This window comes from Rhinolophus ferrumequinum, chromosome 7 (assembly GCF_004115265.2).
Source record: "Rhinolophus ferrumequinum isolate MPI-CBG mRhiFer1 chromosome 7, mRhiFer1_v1.p, whole genome shotgun sequence".
NCBI classification, from domain to species: domain Eukaryota; kingdom Metazoa; phylum Chordata; class Mammalia; order Chiroptera; family Rhinolophidae; genus Rhinolophus; species Rhinolophus ferrumequinum.
The window spans coordinates 73,508,347-73,532,369 of record NC_046290.1 but is presented as its reverse complement, the minus strand read 5'-3'; the positions used below and the strand labels follow the sequence as shown (position 1 = coordinate 73,532,369).

Below are 24,023 nucleotides of genomic sequence, written 5' to 3'. Positions count from 1 at the left end.
TTCTCTTGGGTAATGACCTAGAATCAGAAATCGTAGTTTATAGGGAAAATTTATGTAACTCTTTGAGAAATGAGAAACCTTTCCAAAGTGACTGTATCATTTTATGTCCCATCAGCAACGTATGAGGGTTGTTTTTTCCATGCCCTCATGAACACTAAGATCTCCATCACCACCCCCTACAGCCTTTCATTGACCATGGACATATGTCACTTTAGGTTGAAATGGGAGGGAGGAGCTAAGAGAATGGAGAAGTTATGAAGACAGATCCTTAGACTTTTTCAAAAGCAATAAAGTCTATTTTCTCTCTCTCTCTTTTTTCAATTTAAAGATTCTTTGAGAGCAGTATTTGGTTCACAGAAAAAATGAGAAGGTACAGAGATTTCCCATGTAATCTACATGCATGCCCCCTGACCCTCAACATACACAGTCTCCCCCATTCTCAAGACTCACCACTGAAATGATACATTTGTTACAACTGAGGAACCTACACGGAGGCATCACCACCACCCAAAGTTCACAGTTTACATTAAGATTCACGCATGGTGCTGTACATTCTATAGGTCTGGATAAATGTAAAATGACATTTACCTACTGTTATATGATACATGGCAGTTTCACTATCCTAAAGATCCTATGCTCTGCCTATTCATCCCTCCCTCCTCCTTCATTCCTGGCAACCACTGAACCTTTAACTATCTCTGTGGTTTCCCCTTTTCCAGAATGCCATACAATCGGGCACATACACTATGCTTGTAGTCTTTTCAGATCACCTTCTTTCACTTAGCAATATGCATTTAAGTTTCCTCTATGACTTTTTATGGCTATTGCTTTTTGCACTGAATAGTATCCCATTGTTTGGATGTACCATAGATTGTTTATCCACTTACCTAGTACAAGATATCTTGGTTGTTTCCAAGTTTTATGAATTATGAATGAAGCTGCTATAAATATCTATGTGCAGGTTTTTGGGTGGACATGAGTTTTCAACTCCTTTGGGTAAATACTAAAGATGTGATTAATGGATTGTATGTTAGTGTATGTTTAGTAAGAGTATGGTTAGTTTTGCAAGAAAATGCCAAATTTTCTTCTATGAAAAAGGCAGTTTTATTTCTTCCTTTCCAGTCAATATACCTTTTGTTTCCTTTTCTTGTTTCCTGCATTAGCTAGGACTTCCAGTATAATATGGAAACAGAATGGTGAGAATGGCATCTTTGCCTTGTTCCTGATCTTAGTGGAAAAGCTTCAAGTTTCCCACCATTAAGTATGATGTTAGCGGTAGCTATATATATATATATACACACACACACACACACACATATACACATATATACATATATATATATATATTCCTTTTTATTGCTGAGTGGAATTACATCATATAAATATATACATCACGTGTTTGTGTGTATTTAATCAAGTTGAGGAAGTTTCCCCCTATAGCTAGTTTATTGATTTTTTTCAATCATAAATGGGTGTTGTATTTTATCAAATGCTTTTTCTGCCATCAATTAATATGACCATGTGATCATTCTTTTTTAGCCTGTTGATGTAATGGATTACATTAATAGATTTTAAAAGTTGGACAAGACTTGTGTACTTGAGATAAACCCATATACTTTTCAGCTTTTTATCCTGTAGTGGAAATATTTTTTACCAGGGACTTCATGCTTTTTTGCTGATTTATCTTTACATATTCTGATGTGTTCATTGATGAGAAAGGAAAAAGTGCACAGGACTATATTGAGAGAAAAAAAAGTAGTGAGTGGGAAGAGTTTGTTACCAAAGCTTAACTTGAAAATGTCACAAAATTATGAGTCCATTATTTTTGAACTTGTTATTTTGGTCCAATTTTCATATTTGAATGTGAGATATAACTGGTTTAGTACTAGAGATTTCAAAGCTGTGCCCTAAACATGTACATTCCATATGATCTATTCATTCTACTCCTAGGTATTTTTCCTAGAGAAATGAGAGCACGTGCCCATACATAGACTTGTACGTGGATGTTCACATCAGCTTCATTTGCAGTAGCTCCAAATCCCAAAGTCCATCAACAGCTGAATGGATAAACTATGGTATGTTCATGTAATGTAACTCTACTCAGCAATAAAAAGGTATTAACTATTGATACATATTACAAGATGATGAATCATCAAACAAAATAAAAAGGGTACAGGCTGTTTGACTCCATTTATATAAAATTCTGAGAAATACTAATATATAGTTTCAGAAAGCAGACGAGTGATTGACGGCACGGGGTAGAGAACAGCAAGTGGAAGGGACTAAGTAGAAGCATGAGAAAAATTTGAGGTTAAAAGTGTGTTCATTACACTGATTGTGGTGATGGTTTCACAGGTGTATACATGTGAAATATTTATTGTCAATACAATAAAGTGTACCTATATAAAGTACATATCACATATCATAAATCTATTTTCAGAAAGAGAAAGAATGACAAATTATTGTTATTAAAAATTAGGTATTTGATAGATGTTTTCTCAAAAATGAGAATGAAGTAAGCCTGACACTTTAAGGAAAAAAGGTGACAGTTTTTGATGCCAGTGATAAAATTCAAATATTCAAATTAAAATTAAAATTTTAGAAAACACATATGTGCAAACAAAGTAAACACATATTTGCCACCATGAACCAAATAGCTTTACTTTTCCAATGAGACTAGTAGTGTTATTAAAGCACGTGATCTTTTAACATTTTATAATGAATTATGTCACTATTTGGAAAATCTGCATAACCTGATCATTTGATATTTTCCAAATGACAAAGTAGGATGTTACAAAATTATGCATGGATAAAAGATGCATTCAAATTGCAGGATCAACCAATGGAGACAGCGTAACAGAGAATGAAAACATCAATGTCGTTTCAGATTCCATATTGCAACTACCAGTCAAGAAAATTTAGCAAAATCCACTGTGGTAGACAGAATTTGAAGACAGTCTCCAAAAGATGTCCAACCCTACTCCCTGGAATATGTTAACATGATTGGGTCTCACTCCTGTAATTATATTCTGTCCTGTGGCACAGTTGTCCTAAAGACAGGGAGAGGCCCTAAATCCAGGTGAGCCTGATCTAATCACAAGAGACCGTCCCCAAAAAGCAGTGTTCTGAAGCTGCTAACAGAAGAGGAAGTTACAGAAATTCAAAACCCTTGAAAGATATGATATGCTGGGTCTGAAGATAAAAATGACCTTGGAAAAAGGAATACAGAAGCTGGGGGATGCCCCACTGACAGCAAGCAAAGGAGAACCTTAGAGCATTTCTCAGCTGCAAGGAACAGGATTCTGCCCCCAACCTGAAGGAGCTTGGTTGTGAGTTCTTGCCCCAGTGCCTCCAGATAAGAGCTTACCCTGACATCTGAGTTCTGGCTTTCTGGTACCCTGAGCAGAGAACCCAGTCAGGCCTGCCTGGATTTCTTACCTACACAACTGTGAGGTAATAGATGGATGTTGTTTAAAGCTGCTAGGTTGTGGTTATTTGTTATGCCACAATAGAAAGCTAATTTGTTTACCATAAATGAAAATGCATGCAAACTCAGATCTAACAATCCCACTGTTGAAAATTTAGCCAATTTCAAAATGATTTTTATGAGTCCAAAGATATTCATTGTTTGTAAAACAACAACAAGAAACAAATAATAAAAATCAAAACAACCAAAGTATCCATAAATACACGTAGAGGATTGGTTAAATTATATAGATCCATAAAATGGAATACTTTGCAGCCATTATAAAGAAAAGGTAGAACTACATGGAAGAATATAAAGCAATGAAACCATAAGTTATATTAATAAAAGAAATAAGATCTGAAAGTGTTATGATTTTTTAATAAAGGGATTTGCATAAAGACAAGTTACCTGCATTAAACATTTTCTTGGATAAGAAACCAAAGAAACTAAATAACAATGAGCTTTAAATAGTTGAGTGGGAGGTTTCCGTTTTTAATTTATACCTTCCATTACATTTTGAATTTTCTAATGAAATTTATTCTTATTCATTTAAAAAATTATCAATAGAAGTTACTAGTCAGTGCCCAGATAAACACATCCCTGGCTCTCCTGCAAAGCTATCTTCTGTTTTATTCAACTTGGCCCTGCCATCAAGATATTGTCATGCATGGTCCTTTAATCACACATGGTAAAACCAAAAATCACTTTTTATCATTAAGTCTGCCCCTACTCACAAATCTAAGTTCGTTGTTGACGTCTCTTATTAACTGAGGCTTCATCTGCACAGATGTGAACGTTTTTATAATATTTGTATATCCTATTTTAATTAAAATTACAGGCTAGTCAATTGTTTTTAATTTTAGACTGTACTCTTATCATTTTTTCATAATTCTATTGAAAGGCACTGTAAGAAATAAGTAACAGTGTAAACCATGTAAATATACACTCTAATGCCCTAAAACAGACAATGCCATCTTGGGAAGGATGAAGATGATGATGATGCTCTAGAAATACTGCAGTTATATGATAACACCAAGAAATATTCCAACAGCAAGCAAACCAGTGTGATAAAATGAGACTCATTATCCATAAATAATGAAAGAAGTATGTAAACAGTATTTAATGGCCAATCTAAAATATCAAGTTTATTTAATATATATTGTTAGAAATATTTTTCATATTTCTAACTTTAAACTTCTTTTTAAAACGAGTAAAAAGTCATTAAAGGTAAGAGCAAATTCTTTCTGGTTATTAAATACTGTTTATAAATCTCATAAAGATCAATTTTACCTCTGATTATATTTTCTACAACATGAAATGAAAACAACTTAAAAACGTACTGTATCAGTACAATTTTAGCCTTGTTTGTTGGCGAAAGTTGTTCACCAACAAAGCTGGAGGTGTTGAAAGTCACAAGAAATACAAGGACAAAAGCCAAGACAGATGACCTTTTTCTTTGTCCACATGTGAAATGAGTTCATAGTTCCTAAGTGACCCAAAGCATTATGTGATTATTATATACAACCAAAGATGAGGATGTGTGGTAACGTACTTAGAAAACGATATACAATGAGCTATAAAAAACAGCAATTACTTTTGCACCAACCTAATACATATAAGACAGCACTGTATCATTCTTACAAACTCTAAGTAGACTATTTTTCTAAACAGGCTTTTCCACATAAACATTATATATAACTAAATTCCATGTGTAACTGTACTGTAATAATTTATTTTCTCTTTTAAAAAAAAGTTGGCTGACATTTTCTAGAATATAGCAAAGTATTATAGATGATAAAAATATCAAGTATGTGTACAAGTTCTTTGTCATCAGGAAAATGTTAAACCTTGGAAACTTTACAAGGAGAAATCAGAGACTGAACAAATAGAAGTAATAAAACATGGTATTAAAACGTTATCAATGAAATCTCTAAACTAATTATTACCTGGAATCAATTCCATAATGATGTAGATAGGCTGTCTTTGTGTGCAAACTCCTATAAGTTTGACAATATTGGGATGATCATATTGCTTGAGAATTCTGCATGAGAGAAAATTGTAAGAATAGCTATCATTTAAATAATATAGCATTAATTTATAATCATAAATAGTGTGTACAAGGAGAACATACTTTAATCAGCATAATTCAATTTTTATAACTTCAGTAAGAATCGAAATTATGATAAATGGGATGTTTACAAGTTTTGATAAATATTGGTAAAATATACGTACGATTCAATTCAATTGAATATTCTCTTAAATATCCACTCTGAAAGACTAACAACTATGCTAAATAGGAATAATTTACTTAACCTAAAAATGTAGAACTCCCTTCAAAGTCTCTGGATTTAGCCACCCCCACAAAAGCGTAGTTGACAAGTATTAGTGAATCTAAAACTGTAAGCTGCTAGGGTTCGATCTTTTTGTTTATGTACACACTTGATTTAAAAGACATAAAAATAAGAATCCAATTCATATTGGTACATACTATATGGTAATCATTCCATTAGACGTAGTCATCAATGCTTTTTGATGATGATAATAATTTCAAAATAGTAAAAACTCAAAAGTTGTGAGAAAACTCGCAAAGGTTCAATAACTGCATAACAGCGTTTCAATATAAACTTAAGCTGAAGCAGAGAAGATTTAGTTTGGATCAGTCAAAACTTCAGAGTGCTATAAAAGTAGCACAGTCGCATCTATAGGACTCCAAGCATGAGTGAAAATTAGATTCCTTCAGAGACCTCTATCCTGATGATTTCTATTACCAAATTTTATTCCATATTACCCTATTGACATCAATTCACTTAAATTTGAAAGATGCAGTTTTCTTTCCTAAGATAATTAAAAAAACAACTTAATTTGAAGAAAGATAAAACAATTTATGTTTTGTATATATATTAGGTTGGTGCAAAAGTAATTGTGGTTTAAAAGGTTAAAAATAATTGCAAAAACTGCAATTATTTTTGCACCAACCTAATACAATTAAAACAGAGATGGCATTAAGAAAAATGTTTTAGGTTGAAAATATATGATTTATAAATGAAAGATAAGCTGGGAAAAATTCTAGATATAAGGGAAATATTCTGACAATAACTTTGTGCTTACCACTTTTACAAGGAATGAAAAAGGAAACTTTAGAATGTTTGATTTTAATCTAAAATATCATTTCAGAGGCTGGAAACTGCTTAGTAAAGAAATTCCACAAAACAGCCAGCCTGAACTCAAATAATATTAAATATCTAAATATACAGTTCTATCATCTAGTAAAGGATACCTAAGAGTCTATATGGACAAAATTTTCATTTTTAAGATAAAATTTCATAATCTCACTTTAGAAAAGGAAATTAATCTATTTTGCAATAAAACACTTCACAAATTGGAAAGGAAATATTTTTGAAACTGTTAGATATAACTTGTGACATAAGAATATCTATGAATAACTGTAAACCAAAGAACCTCTGGATTTGAAATTGTGATAGCATGACTTTAAATTTATCAGAGTATTTTTTTTTCAAATTGTCAGTATACATAAAAAAATGTTTCAATTTTATTCTATAGATAATATTTACTAAATGTGCACAGCTAGTTTAATCCACTGTGATTAATATTCATTTTTAGATAAATGGAGAAATGTACTTCAAAATGTTCCATGCCCATGAACTCAGCTCTCTCATTGCGATGTCCTCTGTTCTCCCATGGCACTTTACAGAAACTTCAATTTTACACACTATGCCACTTTGGAAGATGTCCCCCCCACCACATACACCTCTTTCCTTCCCTCCATTTACCCCAACAATTTATGGATCCACGTGTCCTCCTCCTCCCCCATTCATCCCATCCATCCATCCATCCATCCATCCATCCATCCATCCATCCATCCATCCATCTCCCAACTATATGTCCATCCTTACTCTGTCCAAAGGACCTCTCCATTTGTTTTGTGTTTTCTTATATAAACTACATTTTTACCACTAACAGAATAGTTTTAACTACTTGCAATACAGGGGTAGCAACTTGGAACAGTAAATTTTAGCTGATAAAAGAAAAAGAGACGACAATCATCCTAGAAGATCAATTGGAAAAGAAACAAAATGCAAATTTTGGAACAAATGCCAGACTGAGTTAAAAAAGACATTTGAGGTTCTCAGAAAAGAAAACAACAGATGGGGGAAAAAGAACCAAGCAGTAATATCTAAGTAGGGTAGGAGAGATATAATTATATATCTAAATATATATGTAAATTATATATTTATGTATATAATACAGTAATATTTTTATTATAAGGACAATCACAACATTGCATATTACATATATATGCATATGCACATATGATAAAAGCAAAAAAAAATATTTCAATATTTTTAAGGACTTGAACAATCCTCACTTACTGCTTTTTAGCATCTGGTTCTTTTGACTGTAATTGCCAAACTGACCTACAGTCTCACTTAAACATTGAAACTTTCTGTTTACACGTTTGTATATGTGCTTACTTATAAGGGTTTATTTGCAAGTTTATTTGCAAGTTTATTTATACTTCAGCAAATCACAAATTAAAATATCTACCAACTCATATTTTAATGACTCACTTATGTTACAAATATATATTTTAAATCACTGTAGACAACTCACTTGGCTTCTTGTAAAAATTTTATTTTCAGTTCCTGAGGAAGATCTTCTTTGCATGTTTTAACAGCAACAGCAGTTTTATCCTTTAATATGCCCTTATATACTTCACCAAAATTTCCCTGAAAATACAAACATATCATTGTTTGAGGTGTAAGACATACACATAAATCATTGTAAAATACAAGGAAAGCATGTAATGACATGTTTTGAGTTAATCAAAGTGCTCTGTTAGCATTATTCAGAGTTTTAATTGGCAATAAAGACTGAGAATGCTCTTACCTATCCTCCAAATTTAAATATACTACCCAGCACAGCCACATTTGGGGAATTGAGGTTTGAAGACAGTTGAAAATGAAACTTGCGGGGGAAAATTGAACAAAACAAAAAAAAAGGATAAAAGGAGAATCTCAGAATGATACTGTCAGAGGTACATAAGTTTCACTCCACCTAGTTGGCTTTATCCCCTAAACTCTAAATTTTATTAAATTTTAAAAATTATTAATTTTTAAAGATAAAGCAGAGATTCTGTGAGGTGACTGTTGGTATTGAGCCACACAGCCATGTCAGTTAGAGAAGAGCAAGAGAGGAAGAGAATAGGGGAGAGGCAATAGAACCTAGGCAGATGGACCGTCAGCTGCCACTATAATAGACTGTCAATCACTGGACGGTACCAAGGAAGAGGGGGCGCTCACACAAATGCCCGTGTTCCTGTGAACTAACTCATTTCTATCAAATATATGAACTTCTAACCTTATTCTAGGCTGAAACGTAATTTGACTTAAATTGCTTTATTTCCCGTTTGAAGTCATTTTTCTTTTATTAGGAACACAAAACCAAAATATTACAGAGAAGATATATAAGGCTAACACAACAGCTATTTTTTTACATGTTACTAAAATAATAATTTAGAATTATTAAAATACAAAATATTTTAAGCATTACTTAATACTTTACTTAAATTTTAATTAAAATTTTTATTTTACTTAATATTTTAAGTATACTAAAAAATTTAAGGAATAGTATTCATTATTCTTAAATCTAATAATCAACTTTTAAATATTTATTAGAAAACAATGATTGATCATCCTTTCATGAAAAGTAAACATACCATGAATTCAACATAATATACATTCACCATAAGTCAGACATGGAAAATCTGAGCTACATACCCTTCCCTGTTTATTATTCTCAAGTTCCTTCCCCCAGAAACCAATTATCAGATCATTTATTACATCAGCAATAGAGCTGAGAGAAGATATTAATATACATGATTATTGCTGCTGGGCTTCTATTTATCTGAATGGCTCAAAGCACTTAAAATTCAACTCATCTAAAACTTATTTTACTCATTAGAAGACTTTTCCTTGCTAAATTACCTTTTCAATTTACTAGGACCATCCTTCTCTCTGCAAGCAATGCAGATTTGACCGCTACAATACTATTGTCTTCCTCCTTGCATCTCACAAAGTCTACCCTGACTCAAGATCTCAATTTTCTCACCTAAGGTGATCTCATCATCACTTTCTCACCCCTCCACCACAGCACGGCCAGATTAATCTTTCCAAGAGACAACTTTAATCATACCACTGTCTTACTCAATATCCATTCTTCTATTTCCATCGCCTTCTCTGCCTCTGTCTAGCTCTTCACAATATAGCCTCCAACTGTTACATCTGTCCTAAACTTAAATACTTAGTGATCCCAGAATACAGAGGGTGCCAAAACAATGTATACACATTTTAAGAGAGGAAAAAACTGTATTAAAATTGTAATACAATGAATGATGCTACCATTTATTTGATTAACGCCATCTTTTGAGTAAACGTCATACTACCATTGCTTCGTAATTCAATTCAACTTTGAAAAGTAATACATATATAACATCTCTTAAAATGTGTCTACATTTTTTGGCACCCGGATATGCCTTTTTTTTTTCCTTTATGGAAAACCACCACCCACCTCCAATCAAGGAAAATGTTAACTAACCTTTAAGTTCATTTCTTATGCCCCTTCACTCATGAAGATTTTCTTGATCTTCCCAAAATTATGTATCCCGTTAATTGAACACTTACATCCCATTGCCCCTTTGTACCTTTTTAATGGTTTATGCCCTATATAACAGGTCTTGGCATCTACTAAGCATTTGAAAAATTGAAACAATCATTCAATAATCATTACTCCGAGAACTTCCACTCTATCAACAGTGGTCAAAGGGGGAATCTCCAAATGCTGAGAAAAAGACTGTGCTTCCCAGAACACTTCTTCGGATATTCAGCTGGCTCAACCTTGAAAACATTTCCAGAACTCACTACTACTCACCACCTCCACTGTCACCACCCTGATCCAGCAACTATCATCGTTCCGTTAGCTAAATGCAATTGCTTCCTAGTCTTCTAACTTGTCAGCCTATTCTCAACACAGTAGCCAAAGGGACCTTTCTAAAAAGTAAGATCATGCCATTCCTCCCCTCAAAAACATCCACCAGCTTATCTTCTCATACATAATCAAAGCCGAAGTAATTACAAGGCTTATCAGGCCACTCCTGAGGCCTTCCCTCCTCACCACCTCACTGACTTCCTGTCCCATCTTATTCCTCCTGGCTTTCTCAGTTACAGCCAGTCTGCCTTGCTGCTCTTCAAATAACATTTACACTGGTTACTTTCTCTGCCTAGAAGTCTATTCCTTAGATGTTCACATGGCTAAATCCCACCTCCTCAAGTTTTTATTAGAAAGTAACGATTTCAATAAGGCTTACCCAGATTTTCCAATTAAAAATTGCAACTCTGACCAATAGGACTCCTAAATTCTCTATATTTTTCACAGAACTTAGACCTTTTAACATTATAAAGTTTACTCTTTGTTATGTTTATTGTTTTTCTATCTTCCCCCATTAGATGGAATCTAAGCTCCAAAAGGCAAAGGATATTTGTCTGCTTTGTTCACTGATCTATCCCTGCTGTTCAGAAGAGTCCCTGGCCCATATCAGGAATTCAACAAATATTTGAGAATTCAATAACCAAGTATATATCAAGTATTGTCAACTAAGAATATAGGGCTCAATAAAAAAGTTAGAATCCCTGTCTCAGACTTATATTACTACTAAATTCCAAAGTCTGTAGTGTATGAACTACAATTAATTCTCTTACTCATGCATTCTCAAGCAGTATACATAAATTTTTATTCAGAATAGGTAGTGAAAATATTAAATGACAAATCATTTTCTACTCAAAAAAAAATTATCTGAAATTAAGCTATACCATTGTCTTTAAAGTTGCAGTCTTATATTAAAAATGATTAAATTTATTGAAACTGATATCATGCTACTGCCTGTCATTGAGAAAATATTCGCCATATTTCACATATTAAACCAAACATAAAAATAACTGAAATATTTCCCTTTAACTGAAAATATTTTCTCCTGAGTACTAAAAAAATCTGTCCTTTTCGACACATTCTATTTCAGTAAGTGGTTTAATTTTACAATTTATTACTTAATTGTATTTTCATGGAAATTTATTTAATCTCTGTAATAAATTTTGACCCAATCAATGCTACTGAATTACTGACCTAAAGAAACAGAAAGAATATTTCCTTAAGAATGATGAGTATATCACAGAAGAAATAAACACATCAGTTACTACTTTTAGCTTGAAATGCTTTAAAATTTACTTACTAAATAAGTGCTTGCAGTCAATAGAAACTACCTTCCAACAGTAATTTCATGCTTCCATTTGGAAAAGATATTTTGAAATACTAATAAGAATTCTGCGAAGTAGATTATTTCTATAGTGATTTACTTTCTTAAAATATACCAGAGTTAAAAAAAAATTAAGGGGAAATTTATCAATTCAGGTAGTTTACATTGGAAACAAAGAGGTGATGAATAATCATTTTTACTGAAAACGCTAAGCCTTACATCTAGAACTGATCGCTCAGAAATGTATGAATAACAATTTTCCGAAATACCTGGATTTTTACTATTTTTCACATTGTGTTATGAAACTAAACTCAATTCAAACTTTCAAATGGAAACATCACTAAATAAGTCATTTACAAAGAAGTTAATATTTACCTATCGAACTCAATTGTAAACAATAAATTTGCAAATAGTCCATTTGATTAATAACTATTAAATGTCTGCCATCATTATTAGACATAATATATGGCCATTTATATGGCCTCTGAATTGGAAGAAACTTTCAACTAGATTGGAAGAAAAGAACCTTCATCTAATATAGCTGCCCTTTTTGACTATTAATAGAACTAGCTCCACAATAAATATTATACTGAAACGTGTCTAATCCACATAATTTTTAGATGAAATAATGTGTCTAATGTTGTTATATACTATGATTATATACACAATCCTGAAATCCCGAAGAGCAGTATTTCACCTTTTCTGAACTATCATATATAAATAGAAACAAATGGAACAAGACTATAAGGTGTTTATTTAAACTTCATTATTTCAGTTTCTTTTTACATCTCAGATCACTAGTTTTGGCTTTGCTACAACAGTAATAAAACCATTATGGCTTTTAATCCTTCCAGAGGAAAACACACCTATACTATTTCTAAAAGTCAAGGATCATCTTTAAACCTTGCACAGATTTTACACATCTATTTCAGTGAACCTCACAGCACTTATAACAGATGTGGTATTGTGTTCCTCTCGGTTGATGTGGGAATGTGCTTTGCTGTGTGCTGGAATATAAGAAGGCTTTGAAGAAAATGAAAAACCTGCAGAGTTCACAATCAGTATGAAGACTTTTGGTTATTTCATTCAGTTGATTACATACATACCTTGCCCAGTAATTCTCCCAAAGTGACATCTTCGTGATTGAGAACCCATTTCTTATCCTATGGCAAAGAAAAAGAACAGCTTTTTAGCCCAAGCAAAAGTACATAACCTGTAGCATGCATTTTAAGGAAATGGGAAGTAGACCTAAGGGGATATTTCATTCAGGCCATTCAATCTACAGTACACCAAGAAGTTGTAACCTCAACAAGCTATAAAACCAATTTAAGAAATGTTACTGCACAATAGGATTTTAAAATTTACATTATAGCAAACTTCTGTCAGAAATCTTAGCCTTCCAAATGATGGTGTCCCTGGAACTAGAGCATAGCATGTACTTTGCTCTCCCCATAAAACTTAGGCTATGCTATTATTTGTCATTTCAAAAAAGTTGGGTCCATAAGTACATGAGAGAATTTCATTTTATAATACAAAATTTCCAATACTCCCTTGATCATAGAAAATTCTTTTTCTATCTGAACCATATTACTAAGAGTTAATTTTTCCATGTATTAACTAGCCATGAGTGATAGCTGTTTATGACACTGGACAGAGTCTCCTATCTTTCTTAAATAATTTCCTGTAGTATAATAAAGCAACAAAACTCGGGTACATAAGACCATTGATGCGAACATGCCATTATAAAAGAACATCCCATTATCTGATCTCCAGAACTAATTACTACTTAGGGAATTGTTTTATCATCTAAAATCTCAGCTATTAAATGACATAACACCATAATGTTAGAAAGGCATAGAGGGTTATTTGTTTGTTAGGTTTTTTGTTTTTGTTTTTTAAATGAAGAATGAAAAAGGAATGTAGCAAGGGAGAAATAGAGAGGAAAAAAAGGAAGGGAAAGAAGGAAGGAAAAACAGGGAGACATGGGGAAGAGAGGAAAGAAAAAGAAAATCCTAGGGTATTATTTTATTCAGGATTTCTTTTTTTATTAATGTTAAAATGTAGTGTTCCCCCATAACACAAACTGAAATGTAATTATGAGCTCCAGAATGAGGTATAACAAGTAATCAAAATTCTTGAAGTAAAAAGCCACCCTAACTATGGCTTAAAGTGTTCTGCACAGCCATTTAAAGCCCTTAACTTTCCGAAACACCACGTACAAACACTCAAACAAACACTACCCTCGGATAGATCAACAAAGGGAACAACATGACTTTAAAAACAACAGTTTACATGTATAGTCTTCAATCTAAATACAAACTTAGAGCTATTAAGGACCTAGAAGAAAACACAGAAGAATATCTTCACAACCAAGTGAGTACATAAAGATTGTAGACAGGACACAAAAAGCATGAGCTACAAAAGAAACAAATGACTGGAATTAAAAACACTTGTTCGTTGAAAGGCATCATTTTGTAAACATAAAGGCAAACTAAAATCTGGGATGACCTCTTTGCAAAATATATCTGATAAATAATTTGTATTTAGAACATACAGCGAACTCATAAATCAATAACAATCAAATTTTAAGAAATTGGGAAAAAAGTTAACAAAAGATGGATGAATAGACAAAAAGCACAATAGACAAAAGATGTTTAACATCATTAGTCTTCTGTGACATACAAATACAAACCACAATAAGATGCCACTTCAAACATATTAGAATATTAAAATAAAAAAGATTAACAATACTATGAAACAGCAAAGATGTAGAAAAACAGTCTCCCTACATTGTTAATGAGGATGCAAAATGGTACAAGCCATTTTGGAAGACAATTTGGCAGTTTCTTATAAACTTAAATATACACCTACTTTATGATTCAGAAAGTATACCTCTAGGTGTTAACCTAAGGGAAATGAAAACCTATATCCACAGAAAGACATCAATAAATGTTTAAGGCAACTCTATTTATAATAGCCAAACAATATCAATGTCCAGCAAAAGGAAAACTGATTGACAAATTTTGGTATACTTGTATTCAGACAATTATTATTCAGCAATAAATAGGAATTTACTAAAGATACATACAACAACAGAGTATTTGCAAAACATTTTGCTGAGCTAGTAAGGCCAGATATACTTTATATACATGCATACATACATAATGGATTCATTTATATAAATTTCTAGAGATGGACAATTAATCTCTAATGCCATAAATCAGAGCACTGCCTGAGGCAGGGGTTTGGGGAAGACTGACAGCAAAAGGGAAAGAATGAATTTTGGGTGGTTATGGAAACATTCGATTTCTTGAAAATTCATTGAACTATATACATTTAAAATCTGCGCATTTTGTTCTACGTAAACTATATATTCATAAAGTTGATTTAAAAAAATAAAAACTAAAACTAAGCAAGTATAAAAAATATTACTTTCCATTTGAGTAGCACTTGGGGTTTAACTTCCCCTCCATATATATAATCAAAAGCTATTCCTCAAAGAATGTAGTCTGACAGGCAGGAGAGTTATTTTAAAGTTGCAAAACTGATTTATCGAGAGCATTTCTACTTCAAACATGGTTAAAAAGAGTGGATCAGACAAACTCTCCCACTGCAAACCACTGAAAATGCTACAAATGTAAAAACAAAAACAAACTCCTGTTTAGGAGGATTGGAGAGCTCTAAAATAGTGAAGAACTGCAGTTTAGGTTAAGAAAAGTAGCTAAGTCTTTTTGAGCTACTTTTACCCTAAGTGCATATTCTAGTTGTGAAAGCAGCAGCCAATAGATTGAATGAAACAGGCCCTTATAAAATACCCTAGACTTTAACAAGGATGTCAAAGATACCATACTGTGGTAGAAAAGGCAACCTGGAAATGGAAGGAATTAAAACCTACCATCTACTCATCTTCATCACTGAGGGACTAAATCAGAGATTGGCAAACCAAGCCTGTGGGCCGAATGGGCTCATTGCCTGTTTGCCTGGCCCATGATCTAAAAAAAACTTTTTTTCTTTTTTAAATGGTTTAAAACAGGAGAAAAATTTGTGACATACAAAAATTATATGAAATCCAAATTTTAGTGTTCATAGAGTACAGGTCAATAGAAATCATTCAATGTAACCTACAGAGAGAAAGAAAAATGAACAGCACCAAGGATCTGTGGGGCAATACCAAGAGGTCTAACATTCATATCAAAGTCACATAAGGATACAAAAAGGACTATTGTGCTGAAAATATTCGAAGAAATACTGGCCAAAAACTCCCTAAATTTGGTAAAAGATATAGACCTGCAGGTTCAAGAAACTCAACTAACCCCAGAAAGCAAAAACTCAATGCCTGTATAAAACATAATTGCATTTGTTAAAACCATAGGCAAAGAAAAATATTTAAAGCAGCTAGAGGAAATGACCCGTTATTTACAGGGGAACAACCATCAACATGACTGGAGATGTATCATCAGAAACCATGTAGGCCAAGAAGAAGTAGAACATTTTTTAAGTATTAAAAGAAAAAGAAAGTCAAATCCAGTTTTTTATATGCAGAAAACTATCTTTCAGGAATGAAGGTTAAATATATTCTCAGATAGAAGAAAACTAAGAAATTAGTTACCAGTAGACTTACTCTTAAAAAAAAAAATTGCTAAAGGAAGTTCTTTAGCCATATGGAAATGAGATATCAGGAATAAAAGAATAATGAAAATGGTAAATACTTAAGTAAATATAATAGATGTTTCTTTTCTTGAGTTCTTTAAAGTGTTCTCAACAGGAAGAAAGGAAAATTATAAATTTTCTGATGAGATTTTCAATTGATGTAGATGTAATACACAAGTACAACAGAAAGGAGAAGGTATACATATCCTTACAGGGATCAAGTTTCTGCATTCTACTTGAAGTCTTACAATATTGATTCTTGGTAAACTGTGAATGAATATGTTTTTGGTAATTCCTAGAGCAACCACAAAAAAAAACAAAAAACAAAAAACACCAGTAAAAAGCTATACAATCAAAAATACAAAAAAAAATTAATGGGATAGTACAAAGTATTCAAAACTCAATAGAAGGTATGACAGGAGAAAAAGAAACAAAAAACAGAACAGAAAAAAAAATTATACCCCTAAATCCAAACATATCAACAATTACATTACATGTAAATTGTCTAAATACACCATTTAAAAGATTGTAAGAAGGAATTTTAAAATCAGTCAACTATGTTGTCTAAAGGAACACACTTATCATACATGTAAACATAAATCATAAGAAAACTGGACCACCTCTAGTAATGTCAAAGTAGACTACAAAGAAAATTACATACGGATAAACAGAAAAACTTCATAGCGATAAAAGTGTCAATTCACCAAGAAAATATAATTATCCTAAATGTCTATGCTTCAACCAGATACTTCAAAATGAAGAAAACATTGACAGAATTGAAAGGAGAAAGACAATTTTACAATTGTAATTGGAGACTTCAACATTCCTCTCTCAGTAATATATAATAGTAAAGAGAAAAATCAGCAAGGATATGAAATAACTGAATAATACCAGCCAAATGGATCAAATTGACATTTATAATAAAATTCTACTCAACAACAGAATAAAACCCTCTTTTCAAGTACATGGGGAAAATTCACCAAACTAAATCGTATCATAAGCCTGAGTCATAAAACAAACCCTAACAAATGTAAACGAAATGAGGTCATGCAAGATATGCTTTCTGACAATAACAAAATTCAACTAGAAATCAATAACAAAGTTAACAGGACAATTCCTAAATACTTGGACATTAAACAATACACTTTTAAATGATCCATGGGTAAAAGAAAAAGTCTTAAGAGAAATTAGAAACCCTTTTGAACTGAACAAAAATGAAAATACAATATCAAAATTTTCAGAATCTAGCTAATGTAAGTGCTTAGAGAGACATTTATAGCATGTCCAATTAGAGAACAAGAAAGGTCTCAAGTCAATAATGTAAACTTCCACCTTAAGAATCTACGAAAAGAAGAGCAAAATCATCCCACAACTAGCAGAAGAAAGTAATAATAAGAGCAGAAGTAAATAAATTGAAAATTCAAAAACAAGAGAAATAAATGTGAGATTTCTAGCTGGAATAGAAAAACTCTGTCTTCATCTCAGGGGATGCCGGGATATCATTTTTGGCTCTTGGACAAGATAAGGACAGTTATATCTATGATTCATGCCTTTATTGATTACGGTCTGAAACTCCCCTGGGATCTCAGGGGAGTTTGCAACTGGCCTAAATGGTTTGACAAACTTAGCTTGATTAGATAAGCATGGGGACATACAAAGCATGCTGGGAGTTTCTCCTGTAAGCTGCCTCAAAACCAAGACTACTCTTACAGACCCTGGTGGATGATCAAACCCAGACCCAGCTTGTCTGGGTGTATACAACTGAGGCCTCTTGAAGAAGCTGTATTTGGGATGCTTCTCAGATCCTTTATGTTTGTCCCTTTGCTTTCAAATAAATGTGTTCTGCAAGTACATTCAATGAAGTTTAGTGATCCTTTCAAATACCTAAACTGGGGCAAATTTTATAGTTGGTTACTGGGATGGGATATTAAAAGAACCCTTGATTCTGTAATTTAAACAATGACTAATGAGTTATTTGGAAGGGGTGTTATTGTCAGGGTGGGGAGGAAGAAGGGGTGGGGGAATGGAATGGGACTCGTACTGCCGGAATGGTTGCTACCTACTGGTCACTAATGGTCTGAGGTCACAAAAATAACCTTTCCACTGATAGGCAGAAAAGCACATTAGTACGTAGATACAAGGACAGGGGAGATAACTAAACGTGTAACAAGAAAAAAAAAAGTAAAATTGAGGGGAATTCAGTCAAGTATAAGGTTGCTTTTAATCTGCTTGAGCTAAAATGGAGATAAAAGAGAAGCAGCCTAGAATCTTAGAATTAAGATCTGTCACTAACTCAGTCTGTAAGAGGGAGGGATAAAATGCCCCAAGGGGAATTCAGGGGCAATTTGCTTTGATTGGAATTTTATAGCTGCAGTTTTTGTAGAAATGTGGATAGAGGCAGTGGTACTTAACACAAACCCTGAAAAGATTAACTACTCCCAGCTCCTCTCTTAGATAATAAGTGAAATACTACCACTGAGGCTGCCCAGAGCCTGCGAAAGGCAAGCAACTTTAGGTACATAATGATACTAAATCTTCACCTAACATCTCTGACCCAGAAGATGACTGATGTGGTAATGAAAAGAGCTCCAATGTTTTAAATGACTTTATTCTTGGGGGAACAAAATACTAAACTAAGAAGTAGAGATTACATCAGAAGATAACTCAAAAGTAAGTTAGGGAACAGGGATATTAAGGAAGATGGAGTTTGGAAAATGGAAAGTTGCTGAAGGAGCCTGGATCCCTGACTTTCTCATTATCTTTATTGACCTCTTCTTCTCCCCTTCACTCCAAGGGAAAGAAAAGTGACACTCAAGGGTGGCCAGAAAGAGCTGAACCTCCCTCCTTAACAACTGCCCCAGAGCTGGGAGCGCCTGTAGTGTAAACCACATATTTCTTGTCTTTATCTTTGCTCTATTTTCTGTAAAGGGGCAAGGAGATTTCATCCTTCCTTAATTTGGAGAAGGAACAGAGGATTGGAGGCAGACCACCTCTTAACTGCTTCCAAGAAAACGAGAATAGCAGCTTCTCCCCTGGTTTCACAGATTTACTAGTATTCAACGAAAACAAAGGTTGTACTAAAGAATAAATCAATAGAAATGAAACAGAGACAAAAGTAAAAAATGCATTAAGACAGGAATGAATAGTTGACAATTTGTTTAATGTTTCATCTGCTTGCTATGATTTGTGACCATAAACGAATACCCACAAACCTGTGTTCAAACTCTAATGATTAAATTTGTCCAATGTTGAAACTACAGACTTGACTTAGACCCCTTATGTTAATTCATGAATACCAATGTGTCATTACTATGGTGAAAGAAATATATACTTCTCTCATTTACCAATTATCTCTCAAAATGAGAAAATATTTGGAAACATCAAGTTATTCGGTCTACAACGACTCCTCATTTTTAAAAGGGAAAAGGGAGGACAACTCCCAAAACTATGCATTTCTGTCTTTCTTCAACTAATCTGAATAATTTTTAGAGTTGCTTCAGAGCAGATTTAAAGTCTGCCCATAATACAGGCAAAGGCAAGTATTTTCATTGGTCTGAAATCCAAAGTTTTGTAAAGGATAGCGAGGAATACATTTTTAACATGTTTCCAGATACACTTGCTTCTTGAATTTCTGAAGAACTCCCAGTAGATTGGCAGGAAATACATCATTGTCTCCATTTTGCAGATGTGAAAACCAATGACTTGAGAAGGTAAAATCTTTTCAATGGTCACAGAGATACTACCGTGTTTCCCCGAAAATAAGACCTAGCCGGACAATCAGCTCTAATGCGTCTTTTGGAGCAAAAATTAATATAAGACCCGGTCTTATTTTACTATAATATAAGACCCAGTCTTATATTAATTTTTGCTCCGAAAGACGCATTAGAGCTGATTGTCCGGCTAGGTCTTATTTTCAGGGAAATACGGTAAGTGATAGAGTTGGGATAAGAACCTTGATCTTTTTTCTCCTAGTCCAATGTTCCATCATATTCTGCTTTGCTTGTACTGTGCTGAGGAGACCAGTAAAAGAACATTGCATTTAACTAAAATTGAGCGCAATAATTTTCTGAGTCTAAATTATATACATAGTGTACCATGTCAGGTAATTGAAAAGAAGAATCAAATAACAGAACATACATCTATAACCTGAACAAATTCTATGCATTTTTTTAACTCTTCAAAGTTTCCAGACACTTTCTTTTATTAATTTTTTTTTCCAGAGACTTTCAACAATTGAAATTGGATTTTTGTCTATGTCCCCTAGTGAGCCTGCTCAAGGATTGATGGTGTATGCATTTTTTCCTTAGATATTAATGTATGATATACGATACATGTGTTATGTTTCCAGAGAGCCAATTCATGCCAAACTATAGAACTACCCTAGAGGTGAAGAATTTCATATAAAGTCTCATTTGGATCTATGACTGCTATATCTAATATAAAATGAATTCCAAAATGACTTTCTCATTGAATTATATAGAATTGAAGGTCAATGAAGCAGCTCTGAAAATTGAATCATCTTGAGCTAAGAACATATGGGCTTGAGGCAACTCAGACTGGCAGACATGGGAATTCTGCCTAGAGCACACCTTGCATCTTTAGTAATACAACTCCTCCCAACCATCTCTATGGCAATAAGATTGATTCCAGCTTGCTCACATCCCAGAAATTCAACCCATTTGGTAACTGCATTACATGTAGTTGTCCAAGTCCCAATTTAGAAGCCTCTATTAGGAGTGTAAATTATTTCTATTGGTAGTTTTAAGTACAATTTTAAAACATGGTTGTCATGGCAACATTTCTCACTCAAGGCTTTAGGATATGTCAAGTTCATTTGTATTCTATTCCTGAAAATCTTGTGGCCTCCATAATTAGGTTAAAAAATACTGCAGAGTCCAAAATACCCATTAAATGTAGGAAGAAATTTGTTTAAATTTTAAAGGTAGCACCAGTTATACCTACTTAAATAAAGAAAAGAAGAAATTGGCAACTCTAATTTAAAAGCAAAGTAAGTGAAACTATGAGAAATATTTAATGTAATTAACAGGGAAACAGTAAATTTCTAAAAAGAAAAATGTGGGAGGACATCGACGTTCCCAAGTGATTATTTAAAAAGTTTTCATTGAACTTTTAAATATAATAATACATCCCAGTTTTCTGAGGGTAGTTTTTATATTTGAGATGGGTAGGGGTTGTTTTCTTTTGTTTGGTACTTTTATGGGCAACTTTGTTGAAAGTTGTCTTTGTGATAAATCTCAGTGGTATGATAAGTAGATGACAGAGGAACTGTAGAACTCACGTTAGCTTGACTTTTTCTTTTTACAACTTAAATATCAGACCTTAAGTAATTAAGACTGTTATTGGTCAAAATTGTGGGTTCAGCGTAAAATTTGTATAACAACCAAACAATCATAATAACACGGTAAATAATCAACTAAACATCTTTCAAATTTTTCAAATCTGTTTCATAATGATTAAAAAAATAAACCATGGTAGTCTTCATGAATGTAGCCTAACATAATAATGAACTTTAGGAACTTAGAACTGATATTAAGCATGAATTGCATAATTACTTTAATGATATGTGTTTAGTGTTGCATTAAAGAAATCAATAAATCACTGAATTAAAAGTGACTATAAGAGACTAGAATACAAGAAATAAAAGTGTAAAAGTATTTTTTCTGTCCTATAGGTTACTTCTTGTCTTTATTAGTCATTTGCACTTTTGCAGCAAATACTTGTATCAAAATTCCTCTGACCCTGAGAGAGAAAATGCTGTTAAATTGTACAGGTAAAATGATCCCAGTACTCTTGGAAAGAAGGTAACTAAGTCAAAGAATCCTTTGACTCAAATGATAATGTTATTGATGATTATGTCATCATATGACAGTACTAATAAAAATGCCAAGGAACAAATTTTAGAGATGTTTATGAGATAGAAAATAGGCACTTTCATTGGAAGACGTAAGCTGGAGATAAAGAGTTTGGTGGCCACATAAGCCCAAGAAATCACAATGTACCTTCTAATGACACATTTAACTAAACATTATTTAGTCTTATAAGTTGATTTTTGAGTGAGATTGAGAAGTGGAAGGAATGCCCTCCTGGGGAGCTGGCTGGGGCTGTTGAATCTGGTTCTCATGACTTCTAGATGTGAAGGTGCTTTAGGCCCTTTCTTAGTTTGGGGTCTCCCAGAAGCAGACCCCTAAAGGTCTCAACAACATGAGCACTGCACTGACAGCATCTGCTGCAACTCCTTTCTCTTCCCAACGATCTCTCTCCTCTGGTCTTCCTGCCCCTCTTGTCCTTACCAAATCCTGTCTTTTCCAGAGTACAAATCTGTCTGACATTGCTTCTTTCTATCTTCACCCCAAGACCCACACATACATTTTTGTAAGCAGAGTCTGAAATACTCAACTGAATGTAGGAAGAAGTTTGTTTAAATTGCAATGGTAACATCAATTATACCCATTTTACCGTGTTTACCCGAAAATAAGACCTAGCCGGACCATCAGCTCTGATGGGTCTTTTGGAGCAAAAATTAATATAAGACCCGGTCTTATGTTATATTATGTTAGATAAGACAGGGTCTTATATTATAGTAAAATAAGACCGGGTCTTATATTAATTTTTGCTCCAAAAGATGCATTAGAGCTGATGGTCCGGCTAGGTCTTATTTTTCGGGAAACACAGTACAAAAAGATAAGAAGCAATGAGTAATTCTAACTTAACAGTTAGGCAAACTAAACAATAACTAGATGACTTAGACAAGCTAAACAAATATATAATATAGTTCACAGATATTAACATTTCTGTTTTTTATCTGAATTTAATTAATATTTAATGTGAGTGCTGTTTTTACTGACCTTATCTTGAACCTCTTATGTAATATTTTGTAGAATACACCTGTGCCCCCACTACCTCAGTTATGAGATTTATGACATATAATATGCATCTGGAATTTACTCATTAAGAGAGACAGTGTTTCATCACTTGGAAGAAGCAAATACTCCAATGTGCTCTAGCAGTAATATCTATCCATATTCATCAACTAAGCCTAGAACTACTAGCATAAAATGGCTTTCAATTTTTTCTTCAAAAATCCATGAGAATACACTTGATATCTCTTTCTCAATAAATGACTGAAGTAAAAATAACAATGACAACGCTATAAAACTATTTCAATCTCTCATTTAAAAAAAAAATTCTTCCAAGGATAATACTTTAAAACAACAACACTAAATTGTTTAAATACTCAGGACACTTAAAAGTTGCCTATAAATAAAGTGAAATTTGCCAAATATTCTCATTAATTCCATTTTCTTAGGAATGATGTAGTTTTATATCTATCTTAGAGCTGAATTTTATACCTGTTAAAGTAATAAATCTTTATAAAACATACTTTCAGGAAAAGTGGTAATTATATAAGAAATTATGAATAACATTTATTCAAAATCAGTTATAAGAAATGAATTCAATTAGCCAGGGTTATTTGTCATGCTTTTTATGTCCACATTTCAAAGTAAAAACAAAATTTAAATAGAACAACAGAAATTAGAGGGGCCCTTAACAGTTAATCCA

At 33.0% G+C, this 24,023-nt stretch overlaps 1 protein-coding gene across 5 annotated transcripts in view; it reads right to left on the bottom strand.

Annotated features, from left to right (window-relative positions):
* FER (FER tyrosine kinase) overlaps nt 1-24,023 on the bottom strand; it is a 379,119-nt gene that overhangs the window by 117,867 nt on the left and 237,229 nt on the right. For all 5 annotated transcript variants that reach the window (XM_033110848.1, XM_033110846.1, XM_033110849.1 and 2 more), the window contains 3 exons: nt 12,899-12,955; nt 8,099-8,214; nt 5,413-5,507 (listed from right to left, as the gene is read on the bottom strand). In XM_033110848.1, coding sequence (XP_032966739.1) covers nt 5,413-5,507; nt 8,099-8,214; nt 12,899-12,955 — 268 coding nt within the window. The remainder of the gene's footprint in view (nt 1-5,412; nt 5,508-8,098; nt 8,215-12,898; nt 12,956-24,023) is intronic.